The following is a 16,287-nucleotide window of genomic DNA, read 5'->3' on the forward strand; positions in this document are numbered from 1 at the left end:
ACTGCCGCGAGGTTTGACATACCAGTGCAGACGTGAGCTGCAGGACACCAGCTGCACCAGTATGATGCTTGCAGCAATGCTACCTCCACCCCCAAAATAATAAGACCCCGCCCCCAAGGGCCAAGCCCTTATTTCGGGATTCAAAAGAAAATAAGAGCCTGTCTTATTTTCAGGGAAACACGGTATGTTGGATCTCACTATTCAAAGCAAAAAATTGTATGTTAGCATGCTTTTCTGCTGACACCAGGACTGCTAATTTTCCAGGACTGATGAAAAGAGTTTTCATGCAGCATTTGCTTATGCTCAGAAGTAGCTGGCTGCTGAATTCTGTGAGTTGAAATTCACACATCTTAAAGTTGCGGAGGTTGAGAAACTTTTCTCTGAAGATTAAACCCCCAAGTGGCCTCAAGTGGTGTCAGGGAGAGTGCTAAGGACCAAATGATTGCAAGGAAATATGATCCTTCCAACCCCGCCACCATTCTCTCAGAATTAATCCTTCCATCATCCTGCCAGAACTGATGAAGCTTCTTGGATGAGAAGCAAAATATCTTCCTCAAGGAAAACACAGTCCAGTTGCCTTTTGAAAAAGAATCTTCAAGACAACTATGACCTGGATGACAGAGCATCTCCATAGATTTCTCTGAAGAATTTCAAAGACAGAAAGAAAGTTGAAAACCAAAAATGCAATACTTGCATCCAAATCTATCCATCAACTGGAGTTCCCTAATATTTTAATACCCCTCATCAGGAAGATTCCAAGATGTTCTGCACTAATATAGTTGGGTTCCTGGGTATTAAGAGTGCTAAATTTAAGTTAAATGTCACTGCCTGTGCATGAATATGAACAGTCCTGAAACGCAAGTTGACATTTAACTCTGCGAATCAGGAACAAGATGACACTTCTAACCCGGCGTCTCTCCTGAAAGGCTAACTGTCCGCATCTACCTTGCTCTCGCCGATTCTAATTCCTCCGGCTTCAGCACCCCGCAAACCCTGTACTCGGCTTTTAAAAAAACGTTTGAAACGAAAAAAAAATGGGGCAGATGCGGGCGACCGCCAGAGGGCAGCGACGGATAGCTGGATTGTTGGCAGTCCGAATCCATGCAGACTCGCCGCGGGAAGCATAGGAATAACTCGCGGGTTCTTCCCTTTGTGCCATCCCGGGCAGCCGCCGCGTCCAGGCGGGAAGGACGAACGGTCGAGATCCGGAGTTCCCACCAACCCACTGCGGAACCGCGGAGGAAGACGCAGGGTGCGGCAGGAGCCGTACGACTTCTCCCTCCCGGCGGCGCTTCCGGGTCTAGCCCCTCCAGCCGCGCGACGCGGCGCGGTCGCCGTTCCTTCTCCGCCCGTCCGTCGCGCGAACAGAGTTGACTATATATGGTCAAAGCCGGGAGATAAGTGAGAGCTGGGTGAGCTGCGCTTCCTGCTTTGCGCAGCCGGGAGTTGACGTCGCTCCCCCCGCCCGCCGTTGGAGGAGGAGGTGGAAAAGGAGAGGGGACTGGACAAGTCCTGCTTTGCCTTGCCTTTCCTTGCTTTTCCTTCCGCCGCGGACTCGTCGTCCTTGAAGCCGCCGCAGCAGCGATGCCCTACCAACTGAGTGAGTGGCGGTGTTGCCGCCGTTCGCGGAGAGGCTGTTAGATAGGCCGGGGACTGCGGGAACGTGGCTCTGCCTTCCATGATCGGTGGAGGAGGCGGAGGAGGAAGAGCGGTGTCCCGGCTGGCCCCGTTACTGTCAGTCCGAGGCTTCCTGCGCTTCCCTTCGATAAAATGAGAAGGCGGGCCTCTCTTGGGAGGGGCCCGGAAAGCTGAATGGGAGAGGAGAGGCGGGTGGTGGTGGTGTAGTGGTACGATTCCACCTCCGAAAAATGTAGCTCCGGTCGTTTTGGAATCTGCCGTCTGGCCGGGGAACCTTCCCAGCCACTCGCGCATCGCCGGGCCGAGGTGGGTTTCTTGATCTGGAAGGAGGAGAGAGGGCTGGCTGGCTGGAGCCGCTTTCCGCTTCATGGCTAAGTCGGAGCAACAGGTTACATTTAGGGCCCACCGCCTCCCTCTTTCCTCCGCAGAGGCTAACGCTGTGTCTCCCCTTCTCTCTCGTAGAAACGGTGTTTGCCAGCCTCCCGCAGGTCGAAAGGGGGATCTCCAAAATCATTGGCGGAGATCCGAAAGGCAACAATTTCTTATATACCAATGGAAAATCTGTCATCATTCGAAACATAGATGTAATGTATTCTAGTTTTTATATTTACTCAATTTAAAGCTTTTGTGTAAAAGCCACTTATGACTTCGTAATTTCTGTGTAACTGGGGGAAGAAATATCGCTGCCGATCTAGGAGGGCGTGGAAAAGCCGCCGTAGCGTATGAGTCAAGAGATCTAAGAATATCCAACAGCCAGGTTACCTTTAGGACTCCTGCCATGAAATCTAGAGTAGGATTGCTGGAGGGCAGCTGTTCTAAATAGCACGAAAATCTGAAAAACAAAGGATAGTTCAGTGGCTATAATTACTGTGAGATATAGTTAATTTGGGTGTGGACAGTTAATAAAAGATCCAGAATAAGTGTGTTGGGTTGTAAGTACAGCCCTCCCCGCCTTATGCTTCATGAAGGCAGCCCCTCTTTTTTTCATATCCCCATCAATTTAAAGTGGATTTTCTTCCTTTTCCCTCCTACTCAAGTGGAAGTTAGAGAAAAGAGGGGCTGCCTTAATGACTAGCAGAGAAGGGCTGTGATTGTACTTGCATAAAGTCCAAAACAATTTATCAGAATAATTTTTAAACTATGCATACCCTTAATTTATTTATATATAAAAATGCAAAGCACTAGATACATTGAACAAAAGACCAATTAAACAACCTTTCATGTTGTATTTTCCTTAATAGTGTAACCAATGTGGCAGAACTCCTGTATTAGTTTCATGAGTGTTGAGATTGCATGTTCAGATTGTATAAAATTATTATTTTACAAAAAGGGGAAAGAGAGCCAGAGTAGGAGCATCCTTCAAGGGCAAGGTCCACTTGCAGGCAGGGGCCCTGGCTATGCTATCTTGGACTCAGAAAGGAAGGGAACAGGAAAGGAGAAATAGGCCCAGCCAATAAATAAACATAAATCATTCTTTTTGATGATCTGAGCGTAGGGTCAGCACACTTCCCATACAGAGCTCTCCCAGTATGTTCATTAAGAGCATTGGGACAGAAGCATCGGGTTAGAAAACATCTGGACTTTTGGGGAAAGAAAAGAAAAAATGGTTGGTAAATTTATTTATCAAATTTATATAGCCACTTCACCAGAATTGAAAGTTGCAAGTGGACTCACTTTTACATGAAAGACTTTAAAAACAGTTTCTGGATGAGAATCTAGTTAGCAGTGAGGGTTATTTGGGCATTGGAGTGGCTGAAATTACATGTATGAAAAAGGTTACTATTCAATTGTCATATTGGGGTAGTATATTTTAAATTTAAAAAAAAACTTTTTTAATTTTTTGTGTATATTTTTTGTTTTTAAGAGTCGCTTGGTCGATTGTCGTTGTGAGCTGCCCTGAATCCTTGGAGATAGGGCGGCATACAAATTTTATAAATAAATAAATATTTGGATTACTCATTAGACTAGACTTTAGCAGAAACTGAAGAATGTTTTCCCCAAAATAAGACCCAACCAAACAAGCCTTAGCATGATTTTTCAGGATGATGGTAATATAAGCCCTACCCCCAAAATAAGCCCCAGTTAAGATCGTCAGCATTTAGTACTATATTTCCCCCAAAATAAGACCTAACCAGAAAATAAGCCATAATGCGTCTTTTGGAGCAAAAATTAATATAAGACCTAGTCTTATTTTGGGGAAACACGGTAGAAATTAAGAGAAGTGGTTTTCTAAAAATTTGTTTGCCATGGCAATTTTTTGTATTACCCCAGTAAGACCCATCTTCTCTCCTGATATTACTGTTTACTGGAAGAGGTGAAAACCAGAATTGTGTTCCTGTTAGTAATGTTCTCGTACCTGTAGGCAACATTCATTGAATCACATCCTATTATATCTTGCAGCTAAAATCTTTCCTCTCTAGTTCTGCATGTTGTTAGGGGATTCCAGGGGTTGGAGCAGTATAGCTTTGCTACAGTGCAAATATACCATGGATTATGTACCTTCATGAAGTGCAGTGCAGCCACATTACAGGCAATCCTTGATTTATGAGCACAATTGAGCCCAAAATTTCTGTTGCTGAGAGAGTTGTTAAGTGAATTTTGCACCATTTTATGTCCTTTCTTGCCACAGATGTAAGTGAATCATTGCAGTTGTTAAATTAGTGACATGGTTGTTAAGTGAATCTAGCTTCCCCATTGCCTTTGCTTGTCAGAAGGTGATCACATGATCCTGGGACATTGCAACCATCATAAATATGAACTAGATGTCAAGCATCTGAATTTTGGTCATGTGACCATGGGGATGCTTCAACAGTTGTAAGTGTGAAAAACACATAAGTCCCTTTTTCAGTGATGTAACTTTGAACTGTCACTGAATGAACTATTGTAAGTTGAGGACTACCTGTATTAAGTTACAACTATCTGAGGAAAAAGGAATGTACAATTTCAACAACTGGTACTTTCTTCCATGAACATAAATACCACACTGGATATACAGATTGCAAGAGGTCCTCGGTTAATGATGGCAAGTGGGATTGGAATTGCTATCATAAAGTGCAATATCATGCCATTGTGCAGTGGAAATTCTGGCATTCCTGATCACATGACGGCAGGGATGCTGCAATGACTAGAACTTTGAGGACCAGTCATAAATTACCACTTGTTCAGCACTAATGCAAATTTGAATGGTTGCTGAACAAGTAGTCCTTAAGCAAGGACCATCGATATAAGTCCCCATATTCTCCAGCCAAATCCAACCTATCTAGATTGCATCAGGTTTCTGAATCTTGTGCTAAGAATTGCTTGTTTTTATGATATGTAAAACTTTAAAAGTAAGAATTTATTCCACTGTCCTGAATGGGTGGATTACTGAATTAAAATGTTATGGTAAAATTACTTTGTTAAACTATTGATTAATTACATACCATCAAGTCATTATCAATACTTAATGGCCACATACATTTTTGAGATGATAATAATAATAATAATATTATTATTATTATTATTATTATTATTATTATTATTATTATTATTATTATTATTATTATTATTTTATTTCTATACCGCCCTTCTCCCGAAGGACTCAGGGCGGTGTACAGACAAAACAGCGATTAAAATTTAAAATAATTAAATAGATTTGGCTCAAATTTAAAACCCCAGAAATTTAAATACCCCAATTTAAAACTATTACGTTGATAGCCCGGCCTGGCGGAACAACAGGGTCTTCAGTGCGCAGTGAAACACCCGGAGGTCGGAGATCTTACGTATTTCCGGGGGCAGTTCGTTCCACAGGGCTGGGGCTCCCACAGAGAAGGCCCTCCCCCTGGATGTCGCCAGCTGACATAACTTGGCTGATGGCACCCGGAGGAGACCCTCTCTGGGAGCGAACTGGTCGGTGGGAGGCTATTGGTGGCAGAAGATGGTCTCGAAGGTACCCGGGTCCTATGCCATGGAGCGCTTTAAAGGTGGTAACCAGCACCTTGAATCGCACCCGGAAGACCACTGGGAGCCAGTGCAGCTTGCGCAGGAGGGGTGTCACGTGGGCACAACGAGTTGCGCCCATAACTACCCGCGCGGCCGCATTCTGGACCAGTTGGAGCCTCCGAGTGCTCTTCAAGGGGAGCCCCATGTAGAGAGCATTACAATAGTCCAACCGGAAAGTAACAAGGGCATGAGTGACCGTGTGCAGGGTGTCCCGGTCCAGAAAGGGCTGCAACTGGTGAATCAGGCGAACCTGATAAAAGGCCCCCCTGGCCACGGCCGTCAAGTGCTCTTCTAAAGACAGCTGTGCGTCCAGGAGGACACCCAGATTGCGAGCCCTCTCCGTGGGGGGCAAAGATTCACTCCCAGTAGTCAGCGATGGCACCTGCTGACTATATCGGGGCGCCGGAAGCCACAGCCACTCGGTCTTGGAGGGGTTGAGTCTGAGCCTGTTCCTCCCCATCCAGACCCGCACGGCCTCCAGGCAGCGAGACATCACATCAAGGGCATCGTTGGGGTGGTCTGGGGTGGAGATGTACAGCTGAGTATCATCAGCGTACAGATGACACTTCACCCCAAAACCACGGATGATCTCACACAGCGGCTTCACATAAATGTTGAACAGGAGGGGCAAGAGGACCGACCCTTGTGGCACTCCCCATGCGAGATGCCTCGAGGTCGACCTCTGTCCCCCTGCCAACACAAACTGCGAGCGGTCGGAGAGGAAGGAGGAGAACCACCGCAGAATGGTGCCCCCTATTCTTAACCCCCTCAATCGCAGCATGATACCATGGTCGATGGTATTAAAAGCTGCTGAGAGATCTAATAGGACTAGGACAGAGAAGCAACCCCTGTCCCGAGCCCTCCAGAGATCATCCACCAACGCGACCAATGCCGTTTCTGTGCTGTACCCCTGCCTGAAGCCCGACTGGTACGGGTCTAGATAGACAGCTTCATCCAGGTGCCGGGGAAGTTGTCGTGCCACCACGCTCTCAACAACCTTCGCCACAAAACGAAGGTTGGAGACTGGATGATAGTTGGCTAATTCAGCCGGGTCCAGGGAAGGCTTCTTGAGGAGGGGCCTCACTACCGCCTCTTTCAAGGCGGCAGGAAAGGCACCCTCACTCAGAGAAGCACCTATAATCCCCTGGAGCCAGCCTCGTGTAACCTCCCGGGAGGCCAGTACCAACCAGGAGGGACACGGGTCCAATAAACACGTGGCGGCACTAATCTTACCCAGAACCCTGTCCACCTCGGGAGTCACAGGATCAAACTCCTCCCAGATAACATTCTCATGACCTGCCCTCGTCTCCTCCTGTGGACTCATCCAATCAGAGTCCAAGCCATCCCGAATCCGAGCAACTTTATCGTGCAGGAATTGCACAAAATCCTCAGCACGACCCTGCAAGGGATCTTCCCGCACTCCCCCCCCCGAAGAAGGGAGTGGGTCACCCTAAACAGGGCGGCTGGGCGGTTCTCTGCAGATGCGATAAGAGCGGAAAAATGGTTAGATTTTGCCGCTTTTATCACCACTAGGTAGGTCTTGATATAAGACCTCACCTGTGTCCGGTCGGAATCGGATTGATTAGTCCTCCAAATGCTCTCTAGGCGTCTTTTCCGATGCTTCATCTCTCTCAGCTCCTCAGAGAACCAAGGAGCCAATTGAGATCGGCATCGGGTCAGAGGCCGCAAAGGCACGACGCAGTCCAAAGCTCCAGCAGCTGCCCTTTCCCAGGCGGCCACCAGCTCTTCAGTCGAGTCGTGTGTTAGAGTCTCAGGAAACGGCCCAAGCTCCGTCAGGAACCTTTCAGGATCCATCAGGCGCCTGGGACGGAACCATCTGGTCGGTTCCATCTCCCTGCGGTGGGGGCAGGCGGTAGGAAAGTCTACTTGAAGGAGTGAATGATCTGTCCATGACAAGGGTTTGATATCTAGGTCCCCTCTACCAAGATCATTCAACCACTGACCAGAGACAAATATCAAGTCCAGAGTGTGTCCCCCTGTGTGAGTGGGGCCTTGAACTAACTGGGTCAGGTCCATGGCCGTCATGGAAGCCATGAATTCCCAAGCCACCTCTGACGCCTCACCCGTGGATGGAAGGTTGAAATCCCCCATGACAATAAGTCTGGGGGTATCAACCGCCACCCCGGCAATGACATCGAGTAGCTCGGGCAGGGTTGCTGCCACGTGGCAGGGAGCCAGGTACATAGTCAGCAAACCCATCTGCACCCCACGACCCCACTTCACACAAAGGGACTCACATCCGCCTATCTGAGGAACAGTGGTCTCCCTCGGACAAAGACCTTCACTAATAATCACCGCCACTCCCCCACCCCTCCCCTGGGCCCTTGGCTGATGAAATGCACGGAAACCTGGCGGGCACATCTCAACGAGGGGGACCCCACCCTCTTGGCCCAACCAGGTCTCCGTAATACCTGCCAGGTCCGCACCCCCCTCCAAAATAAGATCACAAATGAGGGGGGCTTTATTAACCACCGACCTGGCATTACACAACATCAGCCGCGGACCCTGGGCCTGAGGCTCTACACAGCCCAGGACATGAGTCACGCATTGGGGGCCGGAGTGCGCAATCGCTTGGAGACAGTGCGTGCGCACCCCCGACACTTGATATGACCCCCTGCGCCCGTCATACCTGCCCCTCCCACTCATTATTTCAATTACACAGCCCTTCCTGTCGTCCCCCTGCTCCCCGGTTAAATTTCCTTTTGCGACCCCTCTGCTGCAGCTAATCGACCCATCATCCCGCGCAGTCGCTATCTGGACCCCCCTAGGTCCGCTTTTACAACCCCCTCCCGCCCTCCTGGGTCCCCTTAAAATTTTCCTTAAAAATTTGGCTAAAAAACCCCTCAACCCCCTCTTCGCTGCATGCCATCTCTCGGGGTTCCAAAGCTCGTCATCAAGATAGGCCCTCGATAACGTGGAGGGCCAGGCCTGCGAGAGGGGGGAGTCTCGCAGCGCAAGAAGATCGGCTTTTTGGAGCATCAACCGAACCAAAGATGGGAAAAGAAAGGCCAGTCCGGGAGTCTATCATAGTCTAAGGGATAACTGAGCATAAAAGGTCACAAAATATCCATTTATAGGGCTGGACTCCACTGTCCTCTCACGACAGGGAGAAGGTCCAATGTTCTTTTTCTCCAACGGAGGCTAATAGCCAACCATCCTCTCACGATGGCCGGTCCTGTTACGAAAGTTATCGGGAACAATGTTCTATCCTCTCTGTTGGGATGTGGAGAATCCCTCAGCTCTCTCAAATGGTGCTCAGTCTCTCCTACCAGTGAGGGCGTGAGTGGAACATGGTAAGGGGTCCAAAGTGTCCAGAGTGTAGATGTTAATAACGATGGTAATAGTAAAGATGTTAATAACGATGGTAATAGACCCACGGGCACAAGATCTTCCTTGAGGGTGAGAGTAGGAGTAGCGAAACAGCAAAGCCCAATCCAGGGGTGGATGGCCATTAAGGCCAACACCCACCCATACCTGGGGGGAGAGGGGGAGGAGAGGCCACCTGAGGCGACCAACAAAACCAAACCATGGTCAGCCTCCTGCCTCTCCAACCCCCAGATCTCCACAAACCCCCAGTCACAGCTCTGATCTCAAGCACCCCATCACAGTAGAAGTCTACTGTGAGCCAGATGGTAGCCCTAAGGGTGAGGCTGTCCGCATCTCCCCCATCAACCTGCTGCCAGGCCGTTTCTCTGGCCGGCCGGTCTGTGGCAGCCATTGCCTCCGCCGCCGCCGCCGATCTGTCCCCAAACTGGTATTTCAAGTTTTTCAACAGTGTACTCATTATTTCTATAATCGCATCCATTCATCTTGCTACTGGTCATCCTTTTTCCCCCTTCCATTTCCCCCTGCATTAAAGTCTTAAGAGAACTAGGTTTTTGCATTGTGTCTAAATTAGAGCCTGGCCATTCATGCCTTGAAGGAAAACTGGATTGATTTGTTCATTTGCTTGTTTTCTTGGCTATCCATAGTATTTCCCCAGTTTCAAAGTTCAAAAGTGTCAATACTCTTTCTATCCCTCTTCAGTATTTTCATTGTTAATCTAAAGATGCTTTCAATACTGTACTACTTGTCATTAGTTTGGTCTTGACATTTAATCTTAGTCACAATTTTTCACTGTGTTCCTTGACTTTGAGCTTGCAAATGTACATTTTCAGCTATCAGAGTAATGTTATTGATGTTTCTTGGTCCAGTTTTAAAATCACACTTGGTTGGCATGGCCAACTTGACCTGGCCTGTGACGTCGAGGGGAATGCGTGATGGGCCAGACAAGACTGGGAGGGGGTGATCCAGGGTGAGCGCCAAAGCCGGGGGGGGGGCAGCTGAGCATCGGGGCTTGCATGCAGCTGGGGAGGGTGCCGGGGGGGTGTCAAACCGTGCTGGGGGAAGAAAAACTGCCCATTCGGTTTTACGCTGGAGTCCAGGCGCAGAGGCAACAGCAGTGGGGAGAGGTCAAAATGGGAAGCCCCTATCTACTGCTGCCTGCCCATTGCCTGAGGCAGCTTCCCATTCTCCAATGCGCTGCTTGGAGAATCCAAAGCTTCGGGTTGTTCAATAGTCGAGTAGCCAACACTGAGTGTGTTCCTTTAAATTTTTTTCTTCAGACATGCCCACTTGCTCGACAGAGCCTCAGTTTAGTTCACTCAGTCGAGTCTGTGACACTGTCTGAATTTTTCTCCACTTACTGACTAGACTATTGTTCCTTCTGAAGCTTTGGATTCTACCTTCTCTCCTTTTTCGATCATAGCAGCAAGGGTGAGTGGCCTGGGATTCCATGCTAGTCGCCAGCTGGTCATCTCTTCGCAACAAAGAGCTCCATCCCTCCCCTGCTTGCCGCCGACATGCGGGTTGGTTCCCCGGCCTGCCGGCAATACCGCCCCCACCATTGACTTTGCCTTCCCCTGGGCGGCTTGGAGTACATGCCCTGCTCTCAGCGGCACACTCCACTAGGCGCCTGATGGACCCAGAAAGGTTCTTAAAGGAGCTTGGGACATTCCCCACCTCTCAATCCTGCGATTCAGCTGAGGCTCTGGTGGCATCCTGGGAACGGGTGGCTACCGATGCCTTGGACAGAATCGCACCTTTGCGGCCTCTAACCCGACGCAGATCCCGGATTGCTCCTTGGTTTTCCATGGAGCTCCAGGAAATGAAACGTCGGAAAAGACGCTTAGAGGAGAGTTGAAGGTCCTCCCGATCTGAATCTGACCGAACACAGTTAAGAACCCATATTAGGTCTTATCTAGTGGCGATGGAAGCGGCGAAACGTCACTACTTCGCTGCCCTCATTGCATCTGCAGAAAACCGCCTAGCAGCCCTGTTTCGTGTGACCCGCTCCCTCCTCAATCAGGGAGCGAGGGAAGATTCTTTGCAGGGCAGAGCTGAGGATTTTGTAACAGTTTCTGCATGATAAAATCGCTCAGATCTGGATCGGATTGGACTCTGACTGGGCAGAATCCAATCAGGAGACTAGGGTGGGTCTTGAGAATAATATCTGAATTGAGTTTGACCCTGTTTCTGTCAAGGAAGTGGACAGGATTGTGGGCAAACTTAGTTCCTCCACTTGCTTATTGGACCCTTGTCCCTCCTGGTTGGCCCCTTAATTGGGGGGTGCCTCAGGGGTCGGTTCTCTCCCCCCTGCTCTTTAACATCTATATGAAGCCACTGGGTGAGTTCATTCGTGGCTTTGGGGTGAAATATCAATATGCTGATGATACCCAATTATACATCTCCACCCCAGACCACCCCAGAGATGCCCTTTCCGTGATGTCCCGTTGCCTGGAGGAGGTACGGGCCTGGATGGGCAGAAACAGACTCAAACGCAATCCCTCTAAGACTGAGTGGCTGTGGATGCCGGCATCTCGGGTTTCAGAGGCTCCATCACTTTTGATAGATGGGGAAAAACTTGCACCTGTTGATAGGGCTCGCAACTTGGGTGTCCTCCTGGATGCTCGGCTATCCCTAGAAGACCATCTAACGGCCGTGACCAGGGGGGCCTTCGCACAGGTTCGCCTGGTGCGCCAGTTGCGACCTTTCCTGGACCGAGATGACCTTCGCACAGTCACTCATGCCCTGGTTACTTCCCACTTGGATTACTGCAATTCCCTCTACATGGGCCTGCCCCTGAGATGCACTCGGAGACTCCAGCTGATCCAGAATGCAGCTGCACGGGTTGTTATGGGAGCCCCTCTTTACTCCCATATAACACTCCTCCTGCGTGAGCTGCACTGGTTACCAGTGGTTCTCTGGGTCTGCTTCAAGGTGCTAATCCTCACCTATAAGGCCCTTCATGACTTAGGTCCGGGATATTTGCATGACCTTCTCCTGCCTGCCTCTCACCGTCCTGTTCGCTCACATGGGGCCGCTCTCCTCAGGGTTCCGACGGCGAGCCAATGTCACCTTGCTGTGCCCAGGGGTAGGGCGTTCTCTGTGGGTGCTCCCACCCTCTGGAATGAATTACCTACTGAGCTCCAGACAGCTCCTGATCTCCGCTCCTTCCGTCGGGACTTGAAGACTTGGCTTTTCAAACAAATAGGCTGAGACTGATTCCAGGCTTTATTATTTACTACTAATTAATTATTTGGATTAAATTATGATTTTATTGTACTTGTTTCTTAACTTGTGTTCGCCGCCCTGAGTCCTTCGGGAGAATGGCGGCATATAAATACATGTAATAAATAAACAATAAATAAATAAAATGGAGTCTATCCGCTCAATTTTGGCTTCCATTCGCAGTTCAGATTGGATGACATCCATCGATTTGAAAGAGGCGTACCTCCACGTACCTATACGACCATCTCATCGCCGTTTTCTCCGTTTTGCCTACAACAACCGGCATTTCCAGTACATGGCTATGCCCTTCAACCTCTCGTCTGCCCCCAGAACTTTCACGAAACTCCTGGCAGCAGTGGCAGCCCACCTCCGTCAGCAGCCAGTGAGGCTTCACTGCTATTTGGACGATATCCTTGTGCTCTCCCCCTCTCCGGTTCGGGCCAAGCGAGACCTGGAGTTAGTATGCCGCTGCCTCCGCCTACATGGCTTCTCGCTCAACATTCCAAAGAGCCACTTGCAGCCCACTATGTGAATCCTTCACTTGGGGACCATAATAGATTCGGTGAAGGGCCAGGTGTTCTTGTCAACAGATCGCTGCTCCAGTATCCAGTCCTTGCTATTGCAAATCCTAACCTCCCAGAAGGTGACATTGCTACTCCTGTCCCGCCTGCTCAGGAAAATGATATCTTGCCTGTCCGTCATTCCATGGGCGAGGTTTCACTCCCGGCAGCTGCAGTGGTTCCTCCTTCCCTTTCAGAGGTCCAAGAGCAGCAACTCTTCCATGCAAGTATCCCTTCCGTGGGAGGTCAGACGGTCCCTCCAATGGTGGTCTTCCCCAAGCTTGTTAAAAGGCAGTTACTTTCAGGATCTGCAACGCCTTGTAGTGACAACGGACATCAGCCTGTCAGGATGGGGTGGTCACCTTCAATCTCACACCGCCAGGGTACATGGTCGCCGGAGGATCGCCGCAACGGGATCAACTGGCTGGAGCTCCGCGCGATTTGTTTCTCTCTCCTTCAGTTCCAATCTCTTGTGGCGGGCCATCACCTCCTTGTCTGTACAGACAATGTGACAGCAAAGGGGGGACCTGCTCGGGACCGCTTATGGAGGAGGCGACACTGCTCCTGACCTGGGCAGAGCACCACGTCCTGTCTCTGGCAGCAGAACACATTGCCGGGACCACCAACATCAGAGCGGACTGGCTCAGCAGGCAACATCTGGACCACTCTGAGTGGCGCCTTCATCCGGATCTGTTCATAGAAATTACTCACAGATTCGGCATGCCTCTAGTCGACTTGTTTGCCAGCCGCGACAACGCACACCTTCCCAGGTTCTTCACCCGGTACCCGTGTTCTCAAGCAGAAGGAATCGACGCGCTCTCCTCTCCCTGGCCCAGCGGTCTCCTATATGCCTTTCCTCCCCTGCCACTCATTCCTCGCCTGATTCGCAGGATAATAGATGGAGCCGAGGTCATCCTGGTCGCGCCCCACTGGCCGCAGAGAGCTTGGTTTGCAGACCTGCGGGACCTGTCAGTGACGAGCCCGTGGCGGATTCCGGAGGTCAGAATCATTCTCAGCCAGGGGGTCATACTGCACCCAGAGCCTCAGTGGTTGCAGTTGACCGCCTGGCGCTTAAGCGGATCTTGCTGAGGAGAGTCAATGTACCCAGCAGCGCGATCCCTACTATACAGGCATCCAGACGGCCGTCTACATGCCGAATATACAATGCTATCTGGTCTTCCTTTTGCTCCTGGTGCGCCAAGTCTCACCTGGATCCTACCTCTGCTTCCGTTCCCGAGGTTCTGGGCTTCCTCCAGGATGGTTTCAATAAGCCTCTGGCTCCTAACACGCTTCGTCGCCAGGTTGCCGCGCTGAGTACGGTGCTCTCCACTGCCTCCAATCTGCCCATCTCGCAAGACCCGACGATTCGTGCCTTTCTGGATGGGGCGGCCAATCTGCGTCCCCCAGTCATCCATCGCTACCCGTCATGGGATCTGACCTTGGTCCTGCAGGCCCTCATGCATCCTCCATTTGAACCTCTCGCTTCCATTGGTCTTCGTTTCTTGACACTCAAGGTGGCCTAATAGCGATTACTTCGGCTCGCCGTATATCTGAACTTGCGGCCTTATCGGTGAGACGGGACCTCTGCATTTTTTACACAAACCGGGTCGTACTGAGACTGGACCCCTCATTCCTGCCTAAGGTAAACTCCTCCTTTCATCGTGCGCAGGAATTAGTCCTCCCTGACTTCTGCCCACAACCCCGGCATCCTCTGGAGGCAAACTGGCACCTATTGGATGTCTGCCGTACGCTTCGCAGATACATAAAACGAACGGAGCATTTCTGTAAATTGGAATCACTCTTTATTTTCTTTCTGCCAGCCACTATGGGCCGGAAGGTTTCTTCCACGATGATTGGGAGATGGATCAAATCTTGCATCTCCAGGGCATATTCTGCTAAGAACAGGCCGGTTCCGCCAAGGATCCTTCCTCACTCCACCAGGAGCGCCGCTACCACGGCTGCCTGGGCTACCAACACGTCTGTCTCCGACATCTGCAGGGCGGCTACCTGGTCATCCTTAAATCCTTTCATTCGGCACTACAAGGTGGACTCCTTCGCCTTGGCAGAGGCGTCCTTCGGTCACCGTGTGCTCCAAGCTGTGTGCGCTTCTTCAGACACCGTGCAACAGCCAGCCTTCCCCCCTGTGTGAACTTGCTTGGGTATATCCCGAAGCTTTGGATTCTCCAAGCAGCGCGTTGGAGAAAGGACGTTGCTTACCTGAACCTTTCTTGACACGCTGCTGGAGAATCCAACCCACCCGGTCTGGCTGAGGAGGTTTCTTCTCTGACATTCTACTGTTTCTTCCTTCGTGAACAAAACTGAGGCTCTGCCGAGCAAGTGGGCGTGTCTGAAGAAAAAAATTTAAAGGAACACACTCAGTGTTGGCTACTCGACTATTGAACAACCCGAAGCTTTGGATTCTCCAGCAGCGCGTCAAGAAGGGACGTTCAGGTAAGCAACGTCCGTTTTCACCCCTCTTCCCCTTTGCAGTTTCACCCCTCTTCCCCTTTGCAGCCCCCCCAGGCACCCTCCTCAGCTGCGCACAAGCATTTGATTGTATTGTATTCAAGTACTGTCATTACATACCTTCTTAGTTATGAATGGTTCCTTTTTTCATATAAAACAGGATAGTCTTCTTTCTGCAAGCATCCACTTCCAGTCCATTTCAATTTCCTGATGCCTAAGATGTCAGTGTGTTGTCTGTTTGTTTCATCTTTCACTGTGTTGAGCATATTCATTCCACATTCCCACTGTAATCTTGTTTTTGCAGTTTTTTCCATCCAGGAAAACTGTCTTTATGTTAGGTCCCAGATGTTTCTACAGGACGCTGACATTTTGGTGGGAGGAAGAGGGGAGGAACGGAGTGATCTATATATGAAGCTTCTGTTTCTTGCATTACTGTGTTACTGTGTTAATTTTTATATGAAGTTTCTGTTTCCCTGCAATGATGTAGTGTGGGAGGGCTCTGCCCAGGGCAGTGACCCTGAAGAGGCTGAAGACGGGGGAAAAATGCCACCCCCCCAAAATCTCAATTGAGGCCCTCAATGCCTGAATCGAGGAGAACATCTCCTCAAGCACTGCTGCCAAGCCGAGGTGGTCCATCGGTGTTGGGAAGATGGAAGGCTGGGATGGCAGAACCAAAGATGTCACCCTCACCCATAGGAGCCAACGACCTGGTTAGAAGCAGGAGATGGCAGACCTTGATGAACTGGAAGGCCCAGACAGGCCCAACCAACTCCCAGACAGGCCCAACCAACTCCTGAGGGAAGCCATGACCCTCATGAGGTTCATGACATGCAGATCCAGGACACCCAGGCTTGCGCTGCAGGCCAGTTAGGAGTACAAAAGAGAACTACCGATAAATGAAAGGGATCCCCGCTGAAACCACGGGGGCTACTGATGAACCCATTTCCACCATGGAAGATAACACCCAGGAGACATCTCAACGCAAAGCAAGGCTTGCGATTCGACAAGAGGAGGCTTCTACCCTTAGAACGGAAGGTGTCAAATTTGACAGGAAAATCCAGCAACTGGATTT

At 50.0% G+C, this 16,287-nt stretch overlaps 1 protein-coding gene across 2 annotated transcripts in view; it reads left to right on the top strand.

Annotated features, from left to right (window-relative positions):
- Positions 1–1,083: 1,083 nt before the first annotated feature.
- The window catches only part of WDR1 (WD repeat domain 1), a 114,123-nt gene continuing 98,919 nt past the window's right edge, over positions 1,084–16,287 (top strand). Inside the window, exons 1-2 of one of the 2 annotated variants that reach the window (XM_087875261.1) lie at positions 1,084–1,600; positions 2,101–2,222. In XM_087875261.1, the coding sequence (XP_087731387.1) occupies positions 1,585–1,600; positions 2,101–2,222 (138 nt within the window). In that variant the 5' untranslated portion in view covers positions 1,084–1,584. The remainder of the gene's footprint in view (positions 1,601–2,100; positions 2,223–16,287) is intronic. The other variant, XM_087875262.1, reaches the window with a different exon arrangement.

The sequence above is a fragment of the Pantherophis guttatus genome, chromosome 8 (assembly GCF_059756535.1).
Source record: "Pantherophis guttatus breed Tessera chromosome 8, ASM5975653v1, whole genome shotgun sequence".
NCBI classification, from domain to species: domain Eukaryota; kingdom Metazoa; phylum Chordata; class Lepidosauria; order Squamata; family Colubridae; genus Pantherophis; species Pantherophis guttatus.